The sequence below is a fragment of the Oncorhynchus gorbuscha genome, linkage group LG16, assembly GCF_021184085.1.
Source record: "Oncorhynchus gorbuscha isolate QuinsamMale2020 ecotype Even-year linkage group LG16, OgorEven_v1.0, whole genome shotgun sequence".
NCBI classification, from domain to species: domain Eukaryota; kingdom Metazoa; phylum Chordata; class Actinopteri; order Salmoniformes; family Salmonidae; genus Oncorhynchus; species Oncorhynchus gorbuscha.
In genome coordinates this window covers 47,895,541-47,914,856 of record NC_060188.1, presented here as the reverse complement: position 1 = coordinate 47,914,856, position 19,316 = coordinate 47,895,541, and the positions used below count along the sequence as shown (strand labels likewise).

The following is a 19,316-nucleotide window of genomic DNA, read 5'->3' as shown; positions in this document are numbered from 1 at the left end:
CATTGTTTGGGGTCAGCCTCTGGAACCAGTTCAAATGCCCTGGGTGGTTTGGAACAAAAGATCCGCTTTGGCAAAGTTGTATTCCTGGTCGTAGTGCTGGTAAGTTGACGTCGCTCTGATATCCAATAGTTCTTCCCGGCTGTATGTAATAGCCCAGAAAATCTTAAGTGTTAACAATGTAAGAAATAATACATGAAAAACAAAATAGTGCAAGGACTAGAAGTGAGGCAGGCCTCTGTCTGTTAGACACTAAAAAAAGTGTCAATAAAAAAGTTATTAACATTCTGCTGATTTATGAAGGTTCTCTCATGAATCAAAGGTTGCTGTTGGGTGTGAGTTATTTAAATAGGTTGCTGAACCTGAAAGGCTTGTGTGTGTCAGAACCAAGATGGTTTGGAGTAGTCCAACCTGAGACCACCGCATCAAGTCTTCCTCTTCTGTTCCCATGCTGGAGACCACGGCTTGATTAAAACCTGTTACAATGGTGCCAACATTTTGTGGCTGATCTTTCAGCGGGTGAGTGGTGAATGTGTCAAAAACCTAATGGGCCATTTGTTGTATTTGTTTGTTGTTGTTGCCTGTTTTATGTTATTTTGGCATTAATGTGTGTCTCATATGAGTTTGTAAACAATGTAAAAAAGCAACAAAAAAACATTGAGTTAATAAAGCTGCATACAAACATGGTCTCTTTTTGGCTTTCTTGCGTAAGGCAGCTCCAAAACGCAGGTGTTTCAGCCTAGCTCAGTGCTTTCTGTGATGGTGGGGCAGCCAGCGGAAAATACAGCTCGTAGGGGTTGGTAATACTCTCTATTTGCGCCGTGATTGGCTTAGTGTTTTGTCATTCATGGGGACACTACATCACCGCAAAATCTACGGGTAGTGCTTGAAAATTCACGCCCCTTAAATGCTGCCATATTTACATTAGAAGTGCCCATCCAAGAAGGTTCAAGCTCATTGTCCACAGATAAAATGTCAAATCACATATTTGACTGGACTGATCGTGTCAACGAAAAAATCATCTTAGCTAGTAAACTAGCAGTCAAAATCATGAATCAAGTTGACAATCTACTGGCAAATCATTTTCAATCCTCGTCATATGAAGAGAAATTATGAAGAGATATCATAGATAAAATGTATCGGTGCTCATCGGCCAATGGACATATACAACAAGTTGGAAATTGCAAATTCAACAATGAGTGGTTTGGAAGGAATCAGTGGCTAACTGCAAGCATTGCAAAGCAATCACTAGCTTGCTATTCAGTGAAGTGGGTGTGTGGTCCAAGTCTGGGTTTAAGGGTCTCTTTTCCAAGCTTTAAAGGATAAACACTCAAAATTGGCCATTCTGTCAATCCAGCATAACTTCTGCCGCGTTCGATACAACTGGAAACTCGGAACTGGTTAATCTCAGAATTCGGTGAGTTCAAGACAGTGGTCCTAAAACAATGAATAAAATGGCTAAATTATACATATTATGACCATCTTAAAACAATGCCTTATGTTAGCTTAGTAATTATTGCGATCTAAGTGCTTAGACCTACAAGGGTCAAAACTGTAAATAGGCCACACAGGAACATTTAATGTCATCTTGGTAAGCCACTCCAGTGTAGATTTGGCTTTGAATGATTGACCTGCTGAAATGGGAATTCATATGCCAGTGTCTGTTGGAAAGCAGACTGAACCAGGTTTTCCTCTAGGATTTTGCCTGTGCTTAGTTAGTATTACTTAGTATTCCATTTATTTTTATCCTAAAAAAACTCCCTCGTCCTTGCCGATGACAAGCATACCCATAACATGATGCAGCCACCAACATGCTTGAAAATATGAAGAGTTGTACTCAGTAATGTTTTGTGTTGGATTTGCCCCAAACATAATGCTTTGTATTCAGGACAAAAAGTTAATTCCTTTGCTTAAAGCACATCAGAAGGTTATAAACAACTTCTCTGACAGAAAACAGCCTATGTGACATTGATATTAGTTTATGTCATAAACTCAGTGTCGTCCAAAACTGAGTTTTTTAAGTCAGTTCATCACTTGAGGGTTGGGTTTTGATTTAGACTATGCTCACTTTCCAACTAACACGGGATACACCGCTGGGGTGTTTGCACTCTATCCAATCCTACCACATAACACACAAACAGCAGACAGTTGCCCAACAGTGCAGCGGATCAGATTTTTACATTTTTACATAAGACAACACACCACGCATTTTTTACTTGTGAAATACTGGACCAAACACATTAGCTAGATGTAAAATTGATGTAAAACTAAAACCTCCTCTGCAAAAATGCAAAAATGTATTACAGATTTCTTGAGTTATCTTATTTTGAGGAAGTGATACTGGCTTTGTTCCTATGGTGTCTCATGAGGGACAAACATTACATCAACAACTGCCACATCGAAATCCTGACACCCACAATTATTGAACACAGAATGAGTCCATGCAACTGATTTGTTAAGCACATTTTTACTCCTGAACGTATTTAGGCTTGCCACAACAAAGGGGTTAAATACTTGACTCAAGGCAATTCAGCTTTTAATATTAAAATTAATTTGTTAACATTTCTCAAAACAAAATTACATTTTTGCTTTATGGGGTATTGTGTGTAGATCAGTAACACAAATACTTAATTTAATTCATAACATTCAGGCTGTATCAATTTTTGGGGGGGAAAGTTAAAGGATGTGAATACTTTCTGAAGGTGCTGTATATGGTTCTTATCATGACACAAGGCGAGACCCAGATGCAGACACTGGAGGCAGATGGTTGGAGTATTATAATTGTAACTTAATCCAAAAAGGGGTAGGCAAGAGAATGGTCGTGTACAGGTAAAAGGTGAAAACTAGTTCAGTCCAATAGGTTCCGAAGGGCAGGCAAATTCAAGGTCAGGGCAGGCAGGATGATCAGGCAGGTGGGTAAGTAGTCCAGAGTCAGGCAGTGGTCAAAAATGGGAAGATTAGCAAAAGAGAATAGAAAAGGGGTACGGGGGAAAAACAGGCTGGTTGACTTGACTAAACATACAAGACGAACTGGAACAGAGAGACAGGAAACACAGGGATAAATACACTGAGAAAAATAAGCAATATGTCATCATACATTAAAAAACAAACTCATTGTATTGTGATGGACATTTTATGCTGTGTATGTGATTGTATGTTTAGCACAATGCTGCTTTTGTAATAACCTGTCTTGGTTGGGTTCACGCGAGTGACTGGTTGAGTGCAAAGAGGAAACCACACTTTCACTCATAAGCAATTTGGTAGTACGCCCAGAACATTGCTCGGCAAACTAGAAGGAGTGATACACTATGTCAGTTTCAAGGTAAGAATCGTTCATGTTGTATCAGTCAGTCAGTCCCATACAGAAAACATCTATGCTTATAACTTGTTTGTGTAGCAGTATAAAATAACTGAATGGGAACATCCTCTTCAGAGTTTTCATCAAGCTTGTATTGAGTTTGTGAACCTCTCCTTGCGTTAATAAAGATTGCTTCATTTACTTTGAGTTTGAGTCCTTAGTGTTGAATTTCCACGACAGTATTTAATAACTTGGCCTGGGTGTATAAGTTTGGTGTGTGGTCACGTAAGAATGAAAGGAATTTCCATATTGGCTGCATAGCAGAAACAACACATTTGTAGTTTCCTCCTTTCCAGAGCTTCCCATCAGAGACTGAAAGAGTTAGATTCTGCAGCACTCAAACCCACAGATTAGCTTCGAGATGAACTACTCTGCGATTGTACTGATTCTCACTGGAGCCGTTTGCACTTCTGCAGAAAGTAAGAGTTTGATTGATGTTTTATGCTGTACTAGTGTAAATGCCTTTGTTCATGTTTGATATACACTACCGGTCAAAACTTTTAGAACACATACTTCATTCAAGGGTTTTTCTTTATTTTTGTTGACTATTTTCTACATTGTAAAATAATAGTGAAGACATCAAAACTATGAAATAACACATATGGAATCATTTAGTAACCAAAAAAAGTGTTAAACAAATCAAAATAAATGTTATATTTGAGATTCTTCAAATAGCGCCCTTTGCCTTGATGACAGCTTTGCACACTCTTGGCATTCTCTCAACCAGCTTCATAAGGTTGTCACCTGGAATGCATTTCAATTAACCGGTGTTTCTTCTTAAAAGTTCATTTGTGAAATTTCTTTCCTTCTTAATGCATTTGAGCCAATCAGTTGTGTATTATGGCAAGAACAGCTCAAATACGCAAAGAGAAACGACAGTCCATCATTACTTTAAGACATGAAGGTCAGTCAATACCGGACATTTCGAGAACTTGGAAAGTTTCTTCAAGTGAAGTCGCAAAAACCATCAGGTGCTATGATAAAACTTGCTTTCACGAGGACTGCCACAGGAATGGAAGCTCCAGAGTTACCTCTGCTGCAGAGGATAAGTTCAGTAGAGTTACCAGCCTCAGAAATTGCAGCCCAAATAAACACTTCACAGAGTTTTATTTTACCTTTATTTAACTAGGCAAGTCAGTTAACAAATTCTTATTTTCAATGATGGCCTAGGAACAGTGGGTTAGCTGCCTTGTTCAGGGGCAGAACGACAGATTTTTACCTTGTCAGCTCAGGGATTTAATCTTGCAACATTGCGGTTATTAGTCCAACGCTTTAACCACTAGGCTACCTGCCGCCCCAGACACATCTCAATATCAACTGTTCAGAGGAGACTGTGAACCAGGCCTTCATGGTCAAATTGCTGCAAAGAAACCACTACTAAATGACACCAATACGAATAAGAGACTTGCTTAAGCCAAGAAACATGAGCAATGGACATTAGACAGTTGGAAATTTGTTCTTTGGTCTGGAGTCCAAATTGGAGATTTTTGGTTCTAACCGCCCGTGTCTTTGTGAGACGCAGTGTGGGTGAACGGATGATCTCCGCATGTGTATTTCCCACAGTTCTAATGCTTCCGTAATGACAGACGCTGGGAGACGAGAAGCAAGAACAGAGTGTGGATTTAATAATAAATAGACTTGAAACAAAACAATAACAGCTTCTGGACAGAAAAACACAACAACATCAATGCTGACTCCGGAATGAAAGTGACAGATATAAAGGAGGTATCAAATCAAATCAAATTTTATTTGTCACATACACATGGTTAGCAGATGTTAATGCGAGTGTAGCGAAATGCTTGTGCTTCTAGTTCCGACAATGCAGTGATAGCCAACAAGTAATCTAACTAACAATTCCAAAACTACTGTCTTATACACAGTGTAAGGGGATAAGGAATATGTACATAAGGATATATGAATGAGTGATGGTACAGAGCAGCATACAGTAGATGGTATCGAGTACAGTATATACATATGAGATGAGTGTGTAGACAAAGTAAACAAAGTGGCATAGTTAAAGTGGCTAGTGATACATGTATTACATAAGGATGCAGTCGATGATGTAGAGTACAGTATATACATATGCATATGAGATGAATAATGTAGGGTAGGTAACATTATATGAGGTTGCATTGTTTAAAGTGGCTAGTGATATATTTACATAATTTCCCATCAATTCCCATTATTAAAGTGGCTGGAGTTGGGTCAGTGTCAATGACGGTGGCTGTTTAACAGTCTGATGGCCTTGAGATAGAAGCTGTTTTTCAGTCTCTCGGTCCCAGCTTTGATGCACCTGTACTGACCTCGCCTTCTGGATGATAGCGGGGTGAACAGGCAGTGGTTCGGGCGGTTGATGTCCTTGATGATCTTTATGGCCTTCCTGTAACATCGGGTGGTGTAGGTGTCCTGGAGGGCAGGTAGTTTGCCCCCGGTGATGCGTTGTGCAGTCCTCACTACCCTCTGGAGAGCCTTACGGTTGAGGGCGGAGCAGTTGCCGTACCAGGCGGTGATACAGCCCGCCAGGATGCTCTCGATTGTGCATCTGTAGAAGTTTGTGAGTGCTTTTGGTGACAAGCCGAATTTCTTCAGCCTCCTGAGGTTGAAGAGGCGCTGCTGCGCCTTCTTCACGACGCTGTCAGTGTGAGTGGACCAATTCAGTTTGTCTGTGATGTGTATGCCGAGGAACTTAAAACTTGCTACCCTCTCCACTACTGTTCCATCGATGTGGATAGGGGGGTGTTCCCTCTGCTGTTTCCTGAAGTCCACAATCATCTCCTTAGTTTTGTTGACGTTGAGTGTGAGTTATTTTCCTGACACCACACTCCGAGGGCCCTCACCTCCTCCCTGTAGGCCGTCTCGTCGTTGTTGGTAATCAAGCCTACCACTGTTGTGTCATCCGCAAACTTGATGATTGAGTTGGAGGCGTGCGTGGCCACGCAGTCGTGGGTGAACAGGGAGTACAGGAGAGGGCTCAGAACACACCCTTGTGGGGCCCCCGTGTTGAGGATCAGCGGGGAGGAGATGTTGTTGCCTGCCCTCACCACCTGGGGGCGGCCCGTCAGGAAGTCCAGTACCCAGTTGCACAGGGCGGGGTCGAGACCCAGGGTCTCGTGCTTGATGACGAGCTTGGAGGGTACTATGGTGTTGAATGCCGAGCTGTAGTCGATGAACAGCATTCTCACATAGGTATTCCTCTTGTCCAGGTGGGTTAGGGCAGTGTGCAGTGTGGTTGAGATTGCATCGTCTGTGGACCTATTTGGGCGGTAAGCAAATTGGAGTGGGTCTAGGGCAGAGTTGGGCAAACTTTTTGACTCGCGGGCCATAATGGGTTCTAAAATTTGACAGAGGGGCCGGGCCAGGAGCATTTGGAGGGAGTGTTTGGGCCGGATATACTAAAGCATTAAATGTAGTGTGTGCAAACCTCATAGCACAGTAAGAACACTACAACCCAATTTATTAGCTGTCTTTCAAATGTGAAAAATAGCCCTTATCAGTTAATACATTTGTCTCAAGGAATATGCAAGATATGGCATTTACATACTATTTCGCAGATACTGGGAGGAGGAAATGTAAATAGATTAAAATAACATACGCACTGTGATTTATCAAGATTGCGTCTGTTTTTAATAAGTTTCAATCGAAGGTGCAAAGTTAAAGAAATCAACATTTATTGAAAAATGGAATCACTTTCAACATTCAAAACATATTATTACACAACGAAATACTCAAGCTCAATAATATCTACTTGTGTTAAACTCCGCAAAATCATGGATGGATTGTCCTGACCGCGCGCTCTACAAACTCGCCACGGACGCCCTCGCCTTCACGCGCAAACAGTACACGTGTATCGTTGCCAAGCACACAGACATAGGCTGTATTAAATATCCTACCTGCAGCTGAAAATTTAAATTTAAATTAAGAGCGATGTGCGGCGTGTTAATTAAGCTCTGTACCGCTGCTGTGCGTAAATGCGCATTGCTCTTAATTAAAAGACGCACTTCCAAACTTTCCATATGCATTTTTTCATAACACAGTGTTGTTGGTCTCCCTTTTTTGCCAGTGCATCAAAGTCTAGAGTTAGTTTTGTTGTGGCAATTCTCAGGACAGATCTGAGGTGTTGGTCAGTTAACTTGGATATGTGCAGTAGCCGCCCGTTCTTGTGTTGACTGCTTGCTAGCATAGTTTGCATGCTTCGTGGCAAAGTGACGGCTGATATTGTACTCTTTGAAAACCGCAACAGCTTCTTGGCATATCAGACATACAGCCGTTGATCGGACTTCAGTGAAGAAGTATTTTGTTGTCCACTCCTTATTAAACACTCGGCATTCGCTGTCCACTTTCCTTCTCTTTGGTCCGCTCATTTTCACAGAAGGGCTTAATGGTGACGTGAAACGAAGTGAAAATTAAAGTGAAATAAAGAGAAATACGCGCCACTCCAACAACGGTCAATGTGTTTTGAGTGCGCCATCTATTGGGGAAACGTGGGCATTGCAGGGAAAGGGGAAAAAGGAGGTTTTTACTATAATTTGGACAAGTTCGGCGGGCCGGATTAAAAAGCCTAACGGGCCGTATGTGGCCCGCGGGCCGTAGTTTGCCCATGTCTGGTCTAGGGTGTCAGGTAGGGTGGAGGTGATATGGTCCTTGACTAGTCTCTCAAAGCACTTCATGATGACGGAAGTGAGTGCTACGGGGCGGTAGTCGTTTAGCTCAGTTACCTTAGCTTTCTTGGGAACAGGAACAATGGTGGCCCTCTTGAAGCATGTGGGAACAGCAGACTGGTATAGGGATTGATTGAATATGTCCGTAAACACACCGGCCAGCTGGTCTGCGCATGCTCTGAGGGCGCGGCTGGGGATGCCGTCTGGGCCTGCAGCCTTGCGAGGGTTAACACGTTTAAATGTCTTAATCACCTCGGCTGTAGTGAAGGAGAGACCGCATGTTTTCGTTGCAGGCCGTGTCAGTGGCACTGCATTGTCCTCAAAGCGGGCAAAAAAGTTATTTAGTCTGCCTGGGAGCAAGACATCCTGGTCCGTGACTGGGCTGGGTTTCTTCTTGTAGTCCGTGATTGACTGTAGACCCTGCCACATGCCTCTTGTGTCTGAGCCATTGAATTGAGATTCCACTTTGTCTCTGTACTGACGCTTAGCTTGTTTAATAGCCTTGCGGAGGGAATAGCTGCATTGTTTATATCCGGACATGTTACCAGACACCTTGCCCTGATTAAAAACAGTGGTTCGCGCTTTCAGTTTCACGCGAATGCTGCCATCAATCCACGGTTTCTGGTTTGGGAATGTTTTTATCGTTGCTATGGGAACGACATCTTCGACACACGTTCTAATGAACTCGCACACCGAATCAGCGTATTCGTCAATATTTCCATCTGACGCAATACGAAACATGTCCCAGTCCACGTGATGGAAGCAGTCTTGGAGTGTAGAGTCAGCTTGGTCTGACCAGCGTTGGACAGAGCTCAGCATGGGAGCCTCTTGTTTTAGCTTCTGCCTGTAGGCAGGGATCAGCAAAATGGAGTCGTGGTCAGCTTTCCCGAAAGGGGGGCGGGGCAGGGCCTTATATGCATCGCGGAAGTTAGAGTAACAATGATCCAAGGTTTTACCACCCCTGGTTGCGCAATCGATATGCTGATAAAATTTAGGGAGTCTTGTTTTCAGATTAGCTTTGTTAAAATCCCCAGCTACAATGAATGCAGCCTCCGGATAAATGGTTTCCAGTTTGCAAAGAGTTAAATAAAGTTTGTTCAGAGCCATCGATGTGTCTGCTTGGGAGGGGGTATATACGGCTGTGATTATAATCGAAGAGCATTCTCTTGGAAGATAATGCGGTCTACATTTGATTGTGAGGAATTCTAAATCAGGTGAACAGAAGGATTTGAGTTCCTGTATGTTTCCTTCATCACACCATGTCCCGTTAGTCATGAGGCATATGCCCCCGCCACTCTTCTTACCAGAGAGATGTTTGTTTCTGTCGGCGCGATGCGTGGAGAAACCCGTTGGCTGCACCGCATCGGATAACGTCTTCCCAGTAAGCCATGTTTCCGTGAAGCAGAGAACGTTGCAGTCTCTGATGTCCCTCTGGAATGCCACCCTTGCTCGGATTTCGTCAACCTTGTTGTCAAGAGACTGGACATTGGCAAGAAGAATGCTGGGAAGTGGTGCGCGATGTGCCCTTTTTCGGAGTCTGACCAGAACACCGCCTCGTTTCCCTCTTTTTCGGAGTCGTTTCCTTGGGTCGCTGCATGCGATCCATTCCGTTGTCCTGTTTGTAAGGCAGAACACAGGATCCGCGTTGCGGAAAACATATTCTTGGTCGTACTGATGGTGAGTTGACGCTGATCTTATATTCAGTAGTTCTTCTCGACTGTATGTAATGAAACCTAAGATGACCTGGGGTACTAATGTAAGAAATAACACGTAAAAAAACAAAAAACTGCATAGTTTTCTAGGAACGCGAAGCGAGGCGGCCATCTCAGTCGGCGCCGGAAGTACATACAAACATCTTGTCATGTTTGTCATTTATTATCATGTCTTGTCCCTGTGCTCCCCATGCTATTCGTTTCCCTCTGCTGGTCTTATTTGGTTCTTTCCCTCCTTCTATCCCTCTCTCTCCCCCTCCCTCTCTCACTCTCTCGCTCTCTCTTCTCTCTATCGTTCCGTTCCTGCTCCCAGCTGTTCCTATTCCCCTAATCATCATTTAGTCTTCCCACACCTGTTCCCGATCCTTTCCCCTGATTAGAGTCCCTATTTATTCCTTTGTGATCCGTTCCTGTCCCGTCGGTTCCTCGTTTTGTATTCACCATGCTGTGATTGTGTTTCGCCCTGTCCTGTCGTGTTTTTTGCCTTCATCAGATGCTGCGTGTGAGCAGGTGGCTCTATCAACTACGGCCTGCGCCTACCCGGCGACCTGCAGTCTGTGGCCGCTTCTCTAGTTATTCCCCTCTACAGACTAGAGGATTTTGTTATTCCCTGTTTGGATTTAAATAAACTCTGTTTCTGTTAAGTCGCTTTTGGGTCCTCTTTCACCTGCATGACAGAAGGAACCGACCAAGGAATGGACCCAGCGACTTCAGACGCTCGTTACACTGCCGTCGAGATCCAAGGAGCCATGCTCGGCAGACACGAGCAGGAATTGTCTGCTGCTCGCCATGCCGTGGAGAACCTGGCCGCTCAGGTTTCCGACCTCTCTGGACAGTTCCAGAGTCTACGTCTCGTGCCACCTGTTACTTCCTGGCCTGCCGAGCCTCCAGAACCTAGGGTTAATAACCCACCTTGCTACTCCGGGCAGCCCACTGAGTGCCGCTCCTTTCTCACGCAGTGTGAGATTGTGTTCTCTCTCCAACCCAACACATACTCTAGAGAGAGAGCTCGGGTTGCTTACGTCATTTCACTCCTTACTGGCCGGGCTCGAGAATGGGGCACAGCTATCTGGGAGGCAAGGGCTGATTGCTCTAACAAATTCCAGAACTTTAAAGAGGAGATGATTCGGGTTTTTGACCGTTCAGTTTTTGGTGGGGAGGCTTCTAGGGCCCTGGCTTCCTTATGCCAAGGTGAACGGTCCATAACGGATTATTCCATTGAGTTTCGCACTCTTGCTGCCTCTAGTGAGTGGAACGAGCCGGCGCTGCTCGCTCGTTTTCTGGAGGGACTCCACGCAGTGGTTAAGGATGAGATTCTCTCCCGGGAGGTTCCTTCAGATGTGGACTCTTTGATTGCTCTCGCCATCCGCATAGAACGACGGGTAGATCTTCGTCACCGGGCTCGTGGAAGAGAGCTCGCATCAACGGTGTTTCCCTGCTCCGCATCGCAACCATCTCCCTCCTCTGGCTTTGAGACTGAGCCCATGCAGCTGGGAGGGATTCGCATCTCGAATAAGGAGAGGGAACGGAGGATCACCAACCGCCTGTGCCTCTATTGCGGAGTTGCTGGACATTTTGTTAATTCATGTCCAGTAAAAGCCAGAGCTCATCTGTAAGCGGAGGGCTACAGGTGAGCGCAACTACTCAAGTCTCTCCATCAAGGTCCTGTACTACTTTGTCGGTCCACCTACGCTGGACCGGTTCGGGTGCTACATGTAGTGCCTTGATAGACTCTGGGGCTGAGGGTTGTTTCATGGACGAAGCATGGGTTCGGAAACATGACATTCCTTTCAGAGAGTTAGATAAGCCTACGCCCATGTTCGCCTTAGATGGTAGTCATCTTCCCAGTATCAGATTTGAGACACTACCTTTAACCCTCACAGTATCTGGTAACCACAGTGAGACTATTTCTTTTTTGATTTTCCGTTCACCGTTTACACCTGTTGTTTTGGGTCATCCCTGGCTAGTATGTCATAATCCTTCTATTAATTGGTCTAGTAATTCTATCCTATCCTGGAACGTTTCTTGTCATGTGAAGTGTTTAATGTCTGCCATCCCTCCCGTTTCTTCTGTCCCTACTTCTCAGGAGGAACCTGGCGATTTGACAGGAGTGCCGGAGGAATATCATGATCTGCGCACGGTCTTCAGTCGGTCCCGAGCCAACTCCCTTCCTCCTCACCGGTCGTATGATTGTAGTATTGATCTCCTTCCGGGGACCACTCCTCCTCGAGGTAGACTATACTCTCTGTCGGCTCCCGAACGTAAGGCTCTCGAGGATTATTTGTCTGTGTCTCTTGACGCCGGTACCATAGTGCCTTCTTCTTCTCCGGCCGGGGCGGGGTTCTTTTTGTTAAGAAGAAGGACGGTACTCTGCGCCCCTGCGTGGATTATCGAGGGCTGAATGACATAACGGTTAAGAATCGTTATCCGCTTCCCCTTATGTCATCAGCCTTCGAGATTCTGCAGGGAGCCAGGTGCTTTACTAAGTTGGACCTTCGTAACGCTTACCATCTCGTGCGCATCAGAGAGGGGGACGAGTGGAAAACGGCGTTTAACACTCCGTTAGGGCATTTTGAGTACCGGGTTCTGCCGTTCGGTCTCGCCAATGCGCCAGCTGTTTTTCAGGCATTAGTTAATGATGTTCTGAGAGACATGCTGAACATTTTTGTTTTTGTCTATCTTGACGATATCCTGATTTTTTCTCCGTCACTCGAGATTCATGTTCAGCACGTTCGACGTGTTCTACAGCGCCTTTTAGAGAATTGTCTCTACGTAAAGGCTGAGAAGTGCTCTTTTCATGTCTCCTCCGTTACTTTTCTCGGTTCCGTTATTTCCGCTGAAGGCATTCAGATGGATTCCGCTAAGGTCCAAGCTGTCAGTGATTGGCCCGTTCCAAGGTCACGTGTCGAGTTGCAGCGCTTTTTAGGTTTCGCTAATTTCTATCGGCGTTTCATTCGTAATTTCGGTCAAGTTGCTGCCCCTCTCACAGCTCTTACTTCTGTCAAGACGTGTTTTAAGTGGTCCGGTTCCGCCCAGGGAGCTTTTGATCTTCTAAAAGAACGTTTTACGTCCGCTCCTATCCTCGTTACTCCTGACGTCACTAGACAATTCATTGTCGAGGTTGACGCTTCAGAGGTAGGCGTGGGAGCCATTCTATCCCAGCGCTTCCAGTCTGACGATAAGGTTCATCCTTGCGCTTATTTTTCTCATCGCCTGTCGCCATCTGAGCGCAACTATGATGTGGGTAACCGTGAACTGCTCGCCATCCGCTTAGCCCTAGGCGAATGGCGACAGTGGTTGGAGGGGGCGACCGTTCCTTTGTCGTTTGGACAGACCATAAGAACCTTGAGTACATCCGTTCTGCCAAACGACTTAATGCCCGTCAAGCTCGTTGGGCGTTGTTTTTCGCTCGTTTCGAGTTTGTGATTTCTTACCGTCCGGGTAGCAAGAACACCAAGCCTGATGCCTTATCCCGTCTGTTTAGTTCTTCTGTGGCTTCTACTGATCCCGAGGGGATTCTTCCTTATGGGCGTGTTGTCGGGTTAACAGTCTGGGAATTGAAAGACAGGTTAAGCAAGCACTCACGCACACTGCGTCGCCGCGCGCTTGTCCTAGTAACCTCCTTTTCGTTCCTGTTTCCACTCGTCTGGCTGTTCTTCAGTGGGCTCACTCTGCCAAGTTAGCTGGTCATCCCGGTGTTCGAGGCACTCTTGCGTCTATTCGCCAGCGCTTTTGGTGGCCGACTCAGGAGCGTGACACGCGCCGTTTCGTGGCTGTTTGTTCGGACTGCGCGCAGACTAAGTCGGGTAACTCTCCTCCTGCCGGTCGTCTCAGACCGCTCCCCATTCCTTCTCGACCATGGTCTCACATTGCCTTAGACTTCATTACCGGTCTGCCTTTGTCTGCGGGGAAGACTGTGATTCTGACGGTTGTCGATAGGTTCTCTAAGGCGGCACATTTCATTCCCCTCGCTAAACTTCCTTCCGCTAAGGAGACGGCACAAATCATTATTGAGAATGTATTCAGAATTCATGGCCTCCCGTTAGACGCCGTTTCAGACAGAGGCCCGCAATTCACGTCACAGTTTTGGAGGGAGTTCTGTCGTTTGATTGGTGCGTCCGTCAGTCTCTCTTCCGGGTTTCATCCCCAGTCTAACGGTCAAGCAGAGAGGGCCAATCAGACGATTGGTCGCATACTACGCAGCCTTTCTTTCAGAAACCCTGCGTCTTGGGCAGAACAGCTCCCCTGGGCAGAATACGCTCACAATTCGCTTCCTTCGTCTGCTACCGGGTTATCTCCGTTTCAGAGTAGTCTGGGTTACCAGCCTCCTCTGTTCTCATCCCAGCTTGCCGAGTCCAGCGTTCCCTCCGCTCAAGCGTTTGTCCAACGTTGTGAGCGCACCTGGAGGAGGGTGAGGTCTGCACTTTGCCGTTACAGGGCACAGACGGTGAGAGCCGCCAATAAACGCAGGATTAAGAGTCCAAGGTATTGTTGCGGCCAGAGAGTGTGGCTTTCCACTCGCAACCTTCCTCTTACGACAGCTTCTCGTAAGTTGACTCCGCGGTTCATTGGTCCGTTCCGTGTCTCCCAGGTCGTCAATCCTGTCGCTGTGCGACTGCTTCTTCCGCGACATCTTCGTCGCGTCCATCCTGTCTTCCATGTCTCCTGTGTTAAGCCCTTTCTTCGCACCCCCGTTCGTCTTCCCTCCCCCCTCCCGTCCTTGTCGAGAGCGCACCTATTTACAAGGTACATAAGATCATGGACATGCGTTCTCGGGGACGGGGTCACCAATACCTAGTGGATTGGGAGGGTTACGGTCCTGAGGAGAGGAGTTGGGTTCCGTCTCGGGACGTGCTGGACCGTTCACTCATCGATGATTTCCTCCGTTACCGCCAGGATTCCTCCTCGAGTGCGCCAGGAGGCGCTCGGTGAGTGGGGGTACTGTCATGTTTGTCATTTATTATCATGTCTTGTCCCTGTGCTCCCCATGCTATTCGTTTCCCTCTGCTGGTCTTATTTGGTTCTTTCCCTCCTTCTATCCCTCTCTCTCCCCCTCCCTCTCTCACTCTCTCGCTCTCTCTTCTCTCTATCGTTCCGTTCCTGCTCCCAGCTGTTCCTATTCCCCTAATCATCATTTAGTCTTCCCACACCTGTTCCCGATCCTTTCCCCTGATTAGAGTCCCTATTTATTCCTTTGTGATCCGTTCCTGTCCCGTCGGTTCCTCGTTTTGTATTCACCATGCTGTGATTGTGTTTCGCCCTGTCCTGTCGTGTTTTTTGCCTTCATCAGATGCTGCGTGTGAGCAGGTGGCTCTATCAACTACGGCCTGCGCCTACCCGAAGCGACCTGCAGTCTGTGGCCGCTTCTCTAGTTATTCCCCTCTACAGACTAGAGGATTTTTGTTATTCCCTGTTTGGATTTAAATAAACTCTGTTTCTGTTAAGTCGCTTTTGGGTCCTCTTTCACCTGCATGACACATCTAGGTGAGTCCAGGTGAGTCCGATAATTAAGCGCAGGTGCGCGTAACGAGGGTGGCAGGTATGTGTAATGATGAGTGAACTGATGACCTTGAGCACCAGAGAGGGGGCACGGGAGCAGACATGACAGTACCCCCCCACTAGGGGCGCCACCTGGCATCCTACCTGGGTGAGCCTGACGGTCTGGCCGAGGCGTGGGAGCCTGATGAGCCAGCTGAAGTATCCCCGATTGCGTCGGTAGCGGCACCCGGACCCGACGTCACCCCCCCCAAAAAAATTATAATAAAAAATTAAAAAACATCCCTGATGCCTCCAATTGTGGAGTCAGCATTCTGTAACAGTTCCGTATTGACAGACGCTGGGAGACGAGATGCAAGTACAGGGTGTGGATTTAATAATAAATAGACATGAAACAAAACAAGAACAGCATCTGGACAGGAGAAACATATCAACATCAATACTGACTCTGGAATGAAACGGAGGTGACAGATATAGGGGAGGTAAATGACGTGATGGTGTCCAGGTGAGTCACAAAATTAATTGCAGGTGCGCATAACGACCGTGGTAGGTGTGCGTAATGATGAGTGAACTGATGACCTCAAGCACCGGAGAGGGAGCAGACGTGACAACCGTAAAGCATGGAGGAGGAGGTGTTATGGCGTGGGGGTGCTTTGCTGGTGACACTGTCTGTGATTTATTTAGAATTCAAGGCACACTTAACAAGCATGGCCACCACAGCATTCTGCAGTGATATGCCATCCCATCTGGTTTGGGCTTAGTGGGACTATCATTTGTTTTTCAATGACCCAACACATTAAATCAAATGAAATTGTATTGGTCACATACACATGGTTAGCAGATGTTAATTCAAGTGTAGCAAAATGCTTGTGCTTCTAGTTCCGACAGTGCAGTAATATCTAACAAGTAATCTAATGATTCCACAACAACTACCTAATACACACAAATCTAAGTAAAGGGATGGAATAAGAATATGACATATAAAGATATGGATGAGTGAACACACCTCAAGGCTGTGTACGGGCTATTTTACCAAGAAGGAGTGTGATGCATCAGATGACCTGGCCTCCACTATCCCCTGACCTCAACCAAATGGAGATGGTTTGGGATGACATGGACCGCAGAGTGAATGAAAAGCAGCCAACAAGTACTCAGCATATGTGGGACCTCCTTCAAGACTGTTGGAAAAGTATTCCAGGTGAAGCTGGTTGACAGAACGCCCAGAGTGTGCAAAGCTTTCATTAAGGCAAAGGGTAGCTATTTGAAGGATCTCAAATGTAAAATATATTTTGATTTGTATAACACTTTTTTGGATACTACATCATTCCATATGTGTTATTTCATAGTTTTGATGTCTTCACTATTATTCTACAATGTAGAAAATTGTTTTTAGAAATGTAGAAAAACATTTGAATGAGTATGTGTTCTAAAACTTTTGACTGGTAGTGTAGATATTACCATCCTGAAAAATGATATAAACCTCAGTTGATTAATTTGAAGTAATGTGTTTTCCCCCCATTTCAGTTTATCATGAAATTCACTTTATCTACGGATGCTTTGAGTCAAGTGATCCTGCGGTGGGACTTGAGATTAATGGAGATGAAGTCTTCTATGGCGACTTCAATAAAAACAGTAATACGTGTCTAATAGCAGATGTAGTGTTTACATTACCTAAATCCATATCTATTACACCAGAGGACAAAGAAAGGGCTTGTGAATATGCTACCATTAGCAGAGTTTGGTGCAAAAACTGCATCGCATGGGGCAAACAGTCTGAACCGAAAATACCAAAAATCAAAGGTAAGTGAAGATTGATGGAAATGTCTCACATAAATTGATAAATAATCAGTGATTCAATATGATTTGAGCGTCTCCAAAATCAATCTTTGTCAGAGTGGTCTGTCGAGCGGAGTTAATGTCATATACTATGCATGCCAGTCTCTCTTGGCTAAGGGTTGAGGAGAGACTGACTGCATCACTTCTTTTTATAAGAAACATTAATGAGTTGAAAATCCCAAATTTACACACAGCCCTGACACACACTTAACAAACCACACATGCCACCAGGGGTCTTTTCACAGTCCCTGAATCCAGAACAAATTCAAGAAAGCGTACAGTTCCATCTCATATTGCTCAAATGAACAGCAAACCTGGTTTAAAAAAACTTATAAAGCAACACCTCACAGCACAACGCCTCTCCCCTATTTGACATAGATAGTTTGTGTGTACATTATGTGTTGATATGTAGGCTACGTGTGCCTTTTTACAATTGATGTAGTTCTGTCCTTGTCTATTAATATTCTTTCTTATGTCATGTTTCATGTTTTGTTTGGACCCCAGGAAGAGTAGCTGCTGCTTTCGCAACAGCTAATGGGGCTCCTAATAAAATACCAAATACCACATATGCTATCTTTTGAGTAGGTCTATGTACAGTATCTGCCTTAATCCCAAATTAATGGGGCAATAGGCAGTGACATTTCGAAAGTCTGACAAACTTCAATTCAATTTTTGAGTGAATACAGTTTCAGGCTTTTGTTGCCCTCTAGATGCCCCTGAGAGCACCATCTACCCCAGGGATGAGGTGGAACTGGGGGTGGAGAACACCCTCATCTGCTTTGTGAATGATTTCTTTCCCCCACCTGTCAAAGTCAATTGGACCAAGAATGGAATGGAGGTGACTGAGGGATTGTCTCTCAGTCGTTACTATCCTAATAAAGATGGAACGTTCCACCAGTTCTCCAGCCTGAGTTTCACCCCACAAAAGGAAGACGTCTACATCTGCGCTGTGGCGCACACGGCCCTGAAGGACCCCAAAACCAGGGGTGAGAGAGGACATAATATTTTTGTACATGGTTCTATACTGAACAAAATTATAAACGCAACATGCAACAATTTCAACGAGTTACAGTTCATATAAGGAAATGAGTCAGTTGAAATAAATACATTAGTCCTTAGTCTATGGGTTTCACATGACTGGGAAGGCAGCACAGCCATGAGTGGGCCTGGGAGGCCATTGGCCCACCCACTGGGGAGCTAGGCCCAGCCAATCAGATGAGTCCGGGTGGCTGGTCTTAGACGATGCCGCCAGGGAAGAAGCCGGATGTTGAGGTCCTGGGTTGGCGTGGTTACATGTGATCTGCAGTTGTGAGACCGGTTGGACATACATCAAATTCTCTAAAATTACGTTGGAGGTGGCTTATGGCAGAGAAATTAACATTAAATTATCTGGCAACAGCTCTGGTGGACATTCTTGAAGTCAGCATGCCAACTGCATGTTCCCTCAGAACTTGAGGCATCTATGGCATTGTGTTGTGTGAAAAAACTGCACATTTTAGAGTGGTCTTTTATTGTCCCCAGCACAAGGTGCACCTGTGTAATGATCATGCAGTTTAATCAGCTTCTTGATATGCCACACCAGTCAGGTGGATGGATTATCTTGGCAAAGCGAAATGCTCACTAATAGGGATGTAATGAAATTTGTGGACAAAAGTTGAGAGGAATAAGGTTTTGTGTATATGGAAAATGTCTGGGGTCTTTTATTTCAGCTCATGAAACATGGGATCAACACTTTACATGTTGCGTTTATATTTTTGTTCAATATATTTACTTTAATATTAAACCTTAAGTAGGAACTCAAACAACTCTGAAAATGAGACCTGAAACAAACCATTCCAAGGCAGTGTGTGATGAGTGTGTGTGTATTGTGCTGATTCTGGTGACACATCTTGTCTTCCAGAATATAAGGTCAGTGGGTCCAGTGTTGGTCCTGGTCCTGCTGTATTCTGTGGAGTGGGCCTCACTCTTGGGCTGCTGGGGGTGGCTACTGGAATGTTCTTCATCTACAAAGGAAAGAGAGCCACTGAGTCTCATGAATAAAGATGGGAAGTGAGGCACTGGACTAGAGCGATCTAGCCATTACGATTTGAGCCATTAAGTGTCATAATCATCACATTAAATTCTGCACAATATTGGTAAATCAGTCAAAACTGTACGCCATTACTCGCTGTTGATTTCTGTCTATTCAAAAAGTGTAGAAGGTGAATTTTATTTTTTAGAAGTGTTTTTTTTTACAATAAAAAAATACATAAATTGGGA

The 19,316-nt window shown here is 45.1% G+C and overlaps 1 protein-coding gene across 1 annotated transcript; it reads left to right on the top strand.

Annotated features, from left to right (window-relative positions):
- The first annotated feature begins 3,218 nt into the window (after positions 1 to 3,218).
- On the top strand, positions 3,219 to 19,316 carry LOC124000851 (H-2 class II histocompatibility antigen, A-Q alpha chain-like). The gene is made up of 5 exons (XM_046307520.1): positions 3,219 to 3,319; positions 3,652 to 3,774; positions 16,746 to 17,021; positions 17,768 to 18,043; positions 18,958 to 19,316. Exons 2-5 carry the CDS (start codon positions 3,717 to 3,719, stop codon positions 19,095 to 19,097), a joined length of 750 nt encoding a protein of 249 aa, XP_046163476.1. The 5' UTR covers positions 3,219 to 3,319; positions 3,652 to 3,716; the 3' UTR covers positions 19,098 to 19,316.

Excerpts from the sequence above, each read along its gene's own strand:
- LOC124000851 (XM_046307520.1), top strand. The coding sequence starts at position 3,717 with ATGAACTACTCTGCGATTGTACTGATTCTCACTGGAGCCGTTTGCACT. Across the intron at positions 17,022-17,767 it reads GAAAATACCAAAAATCAAAG|ATGCCCCTGAGAGCACCATC; the intron begins GTAAGTGAAGAT and ends GTTGCCCTCTAG. Across the intron at positions 18,044-18,957 it reads GAAGGACCCCAAAACCAGGG|AATATAAGGTCAGTGGGTCC; the intron begins GTGAGAGAGGAC and ends CTTGTCTTCCAG.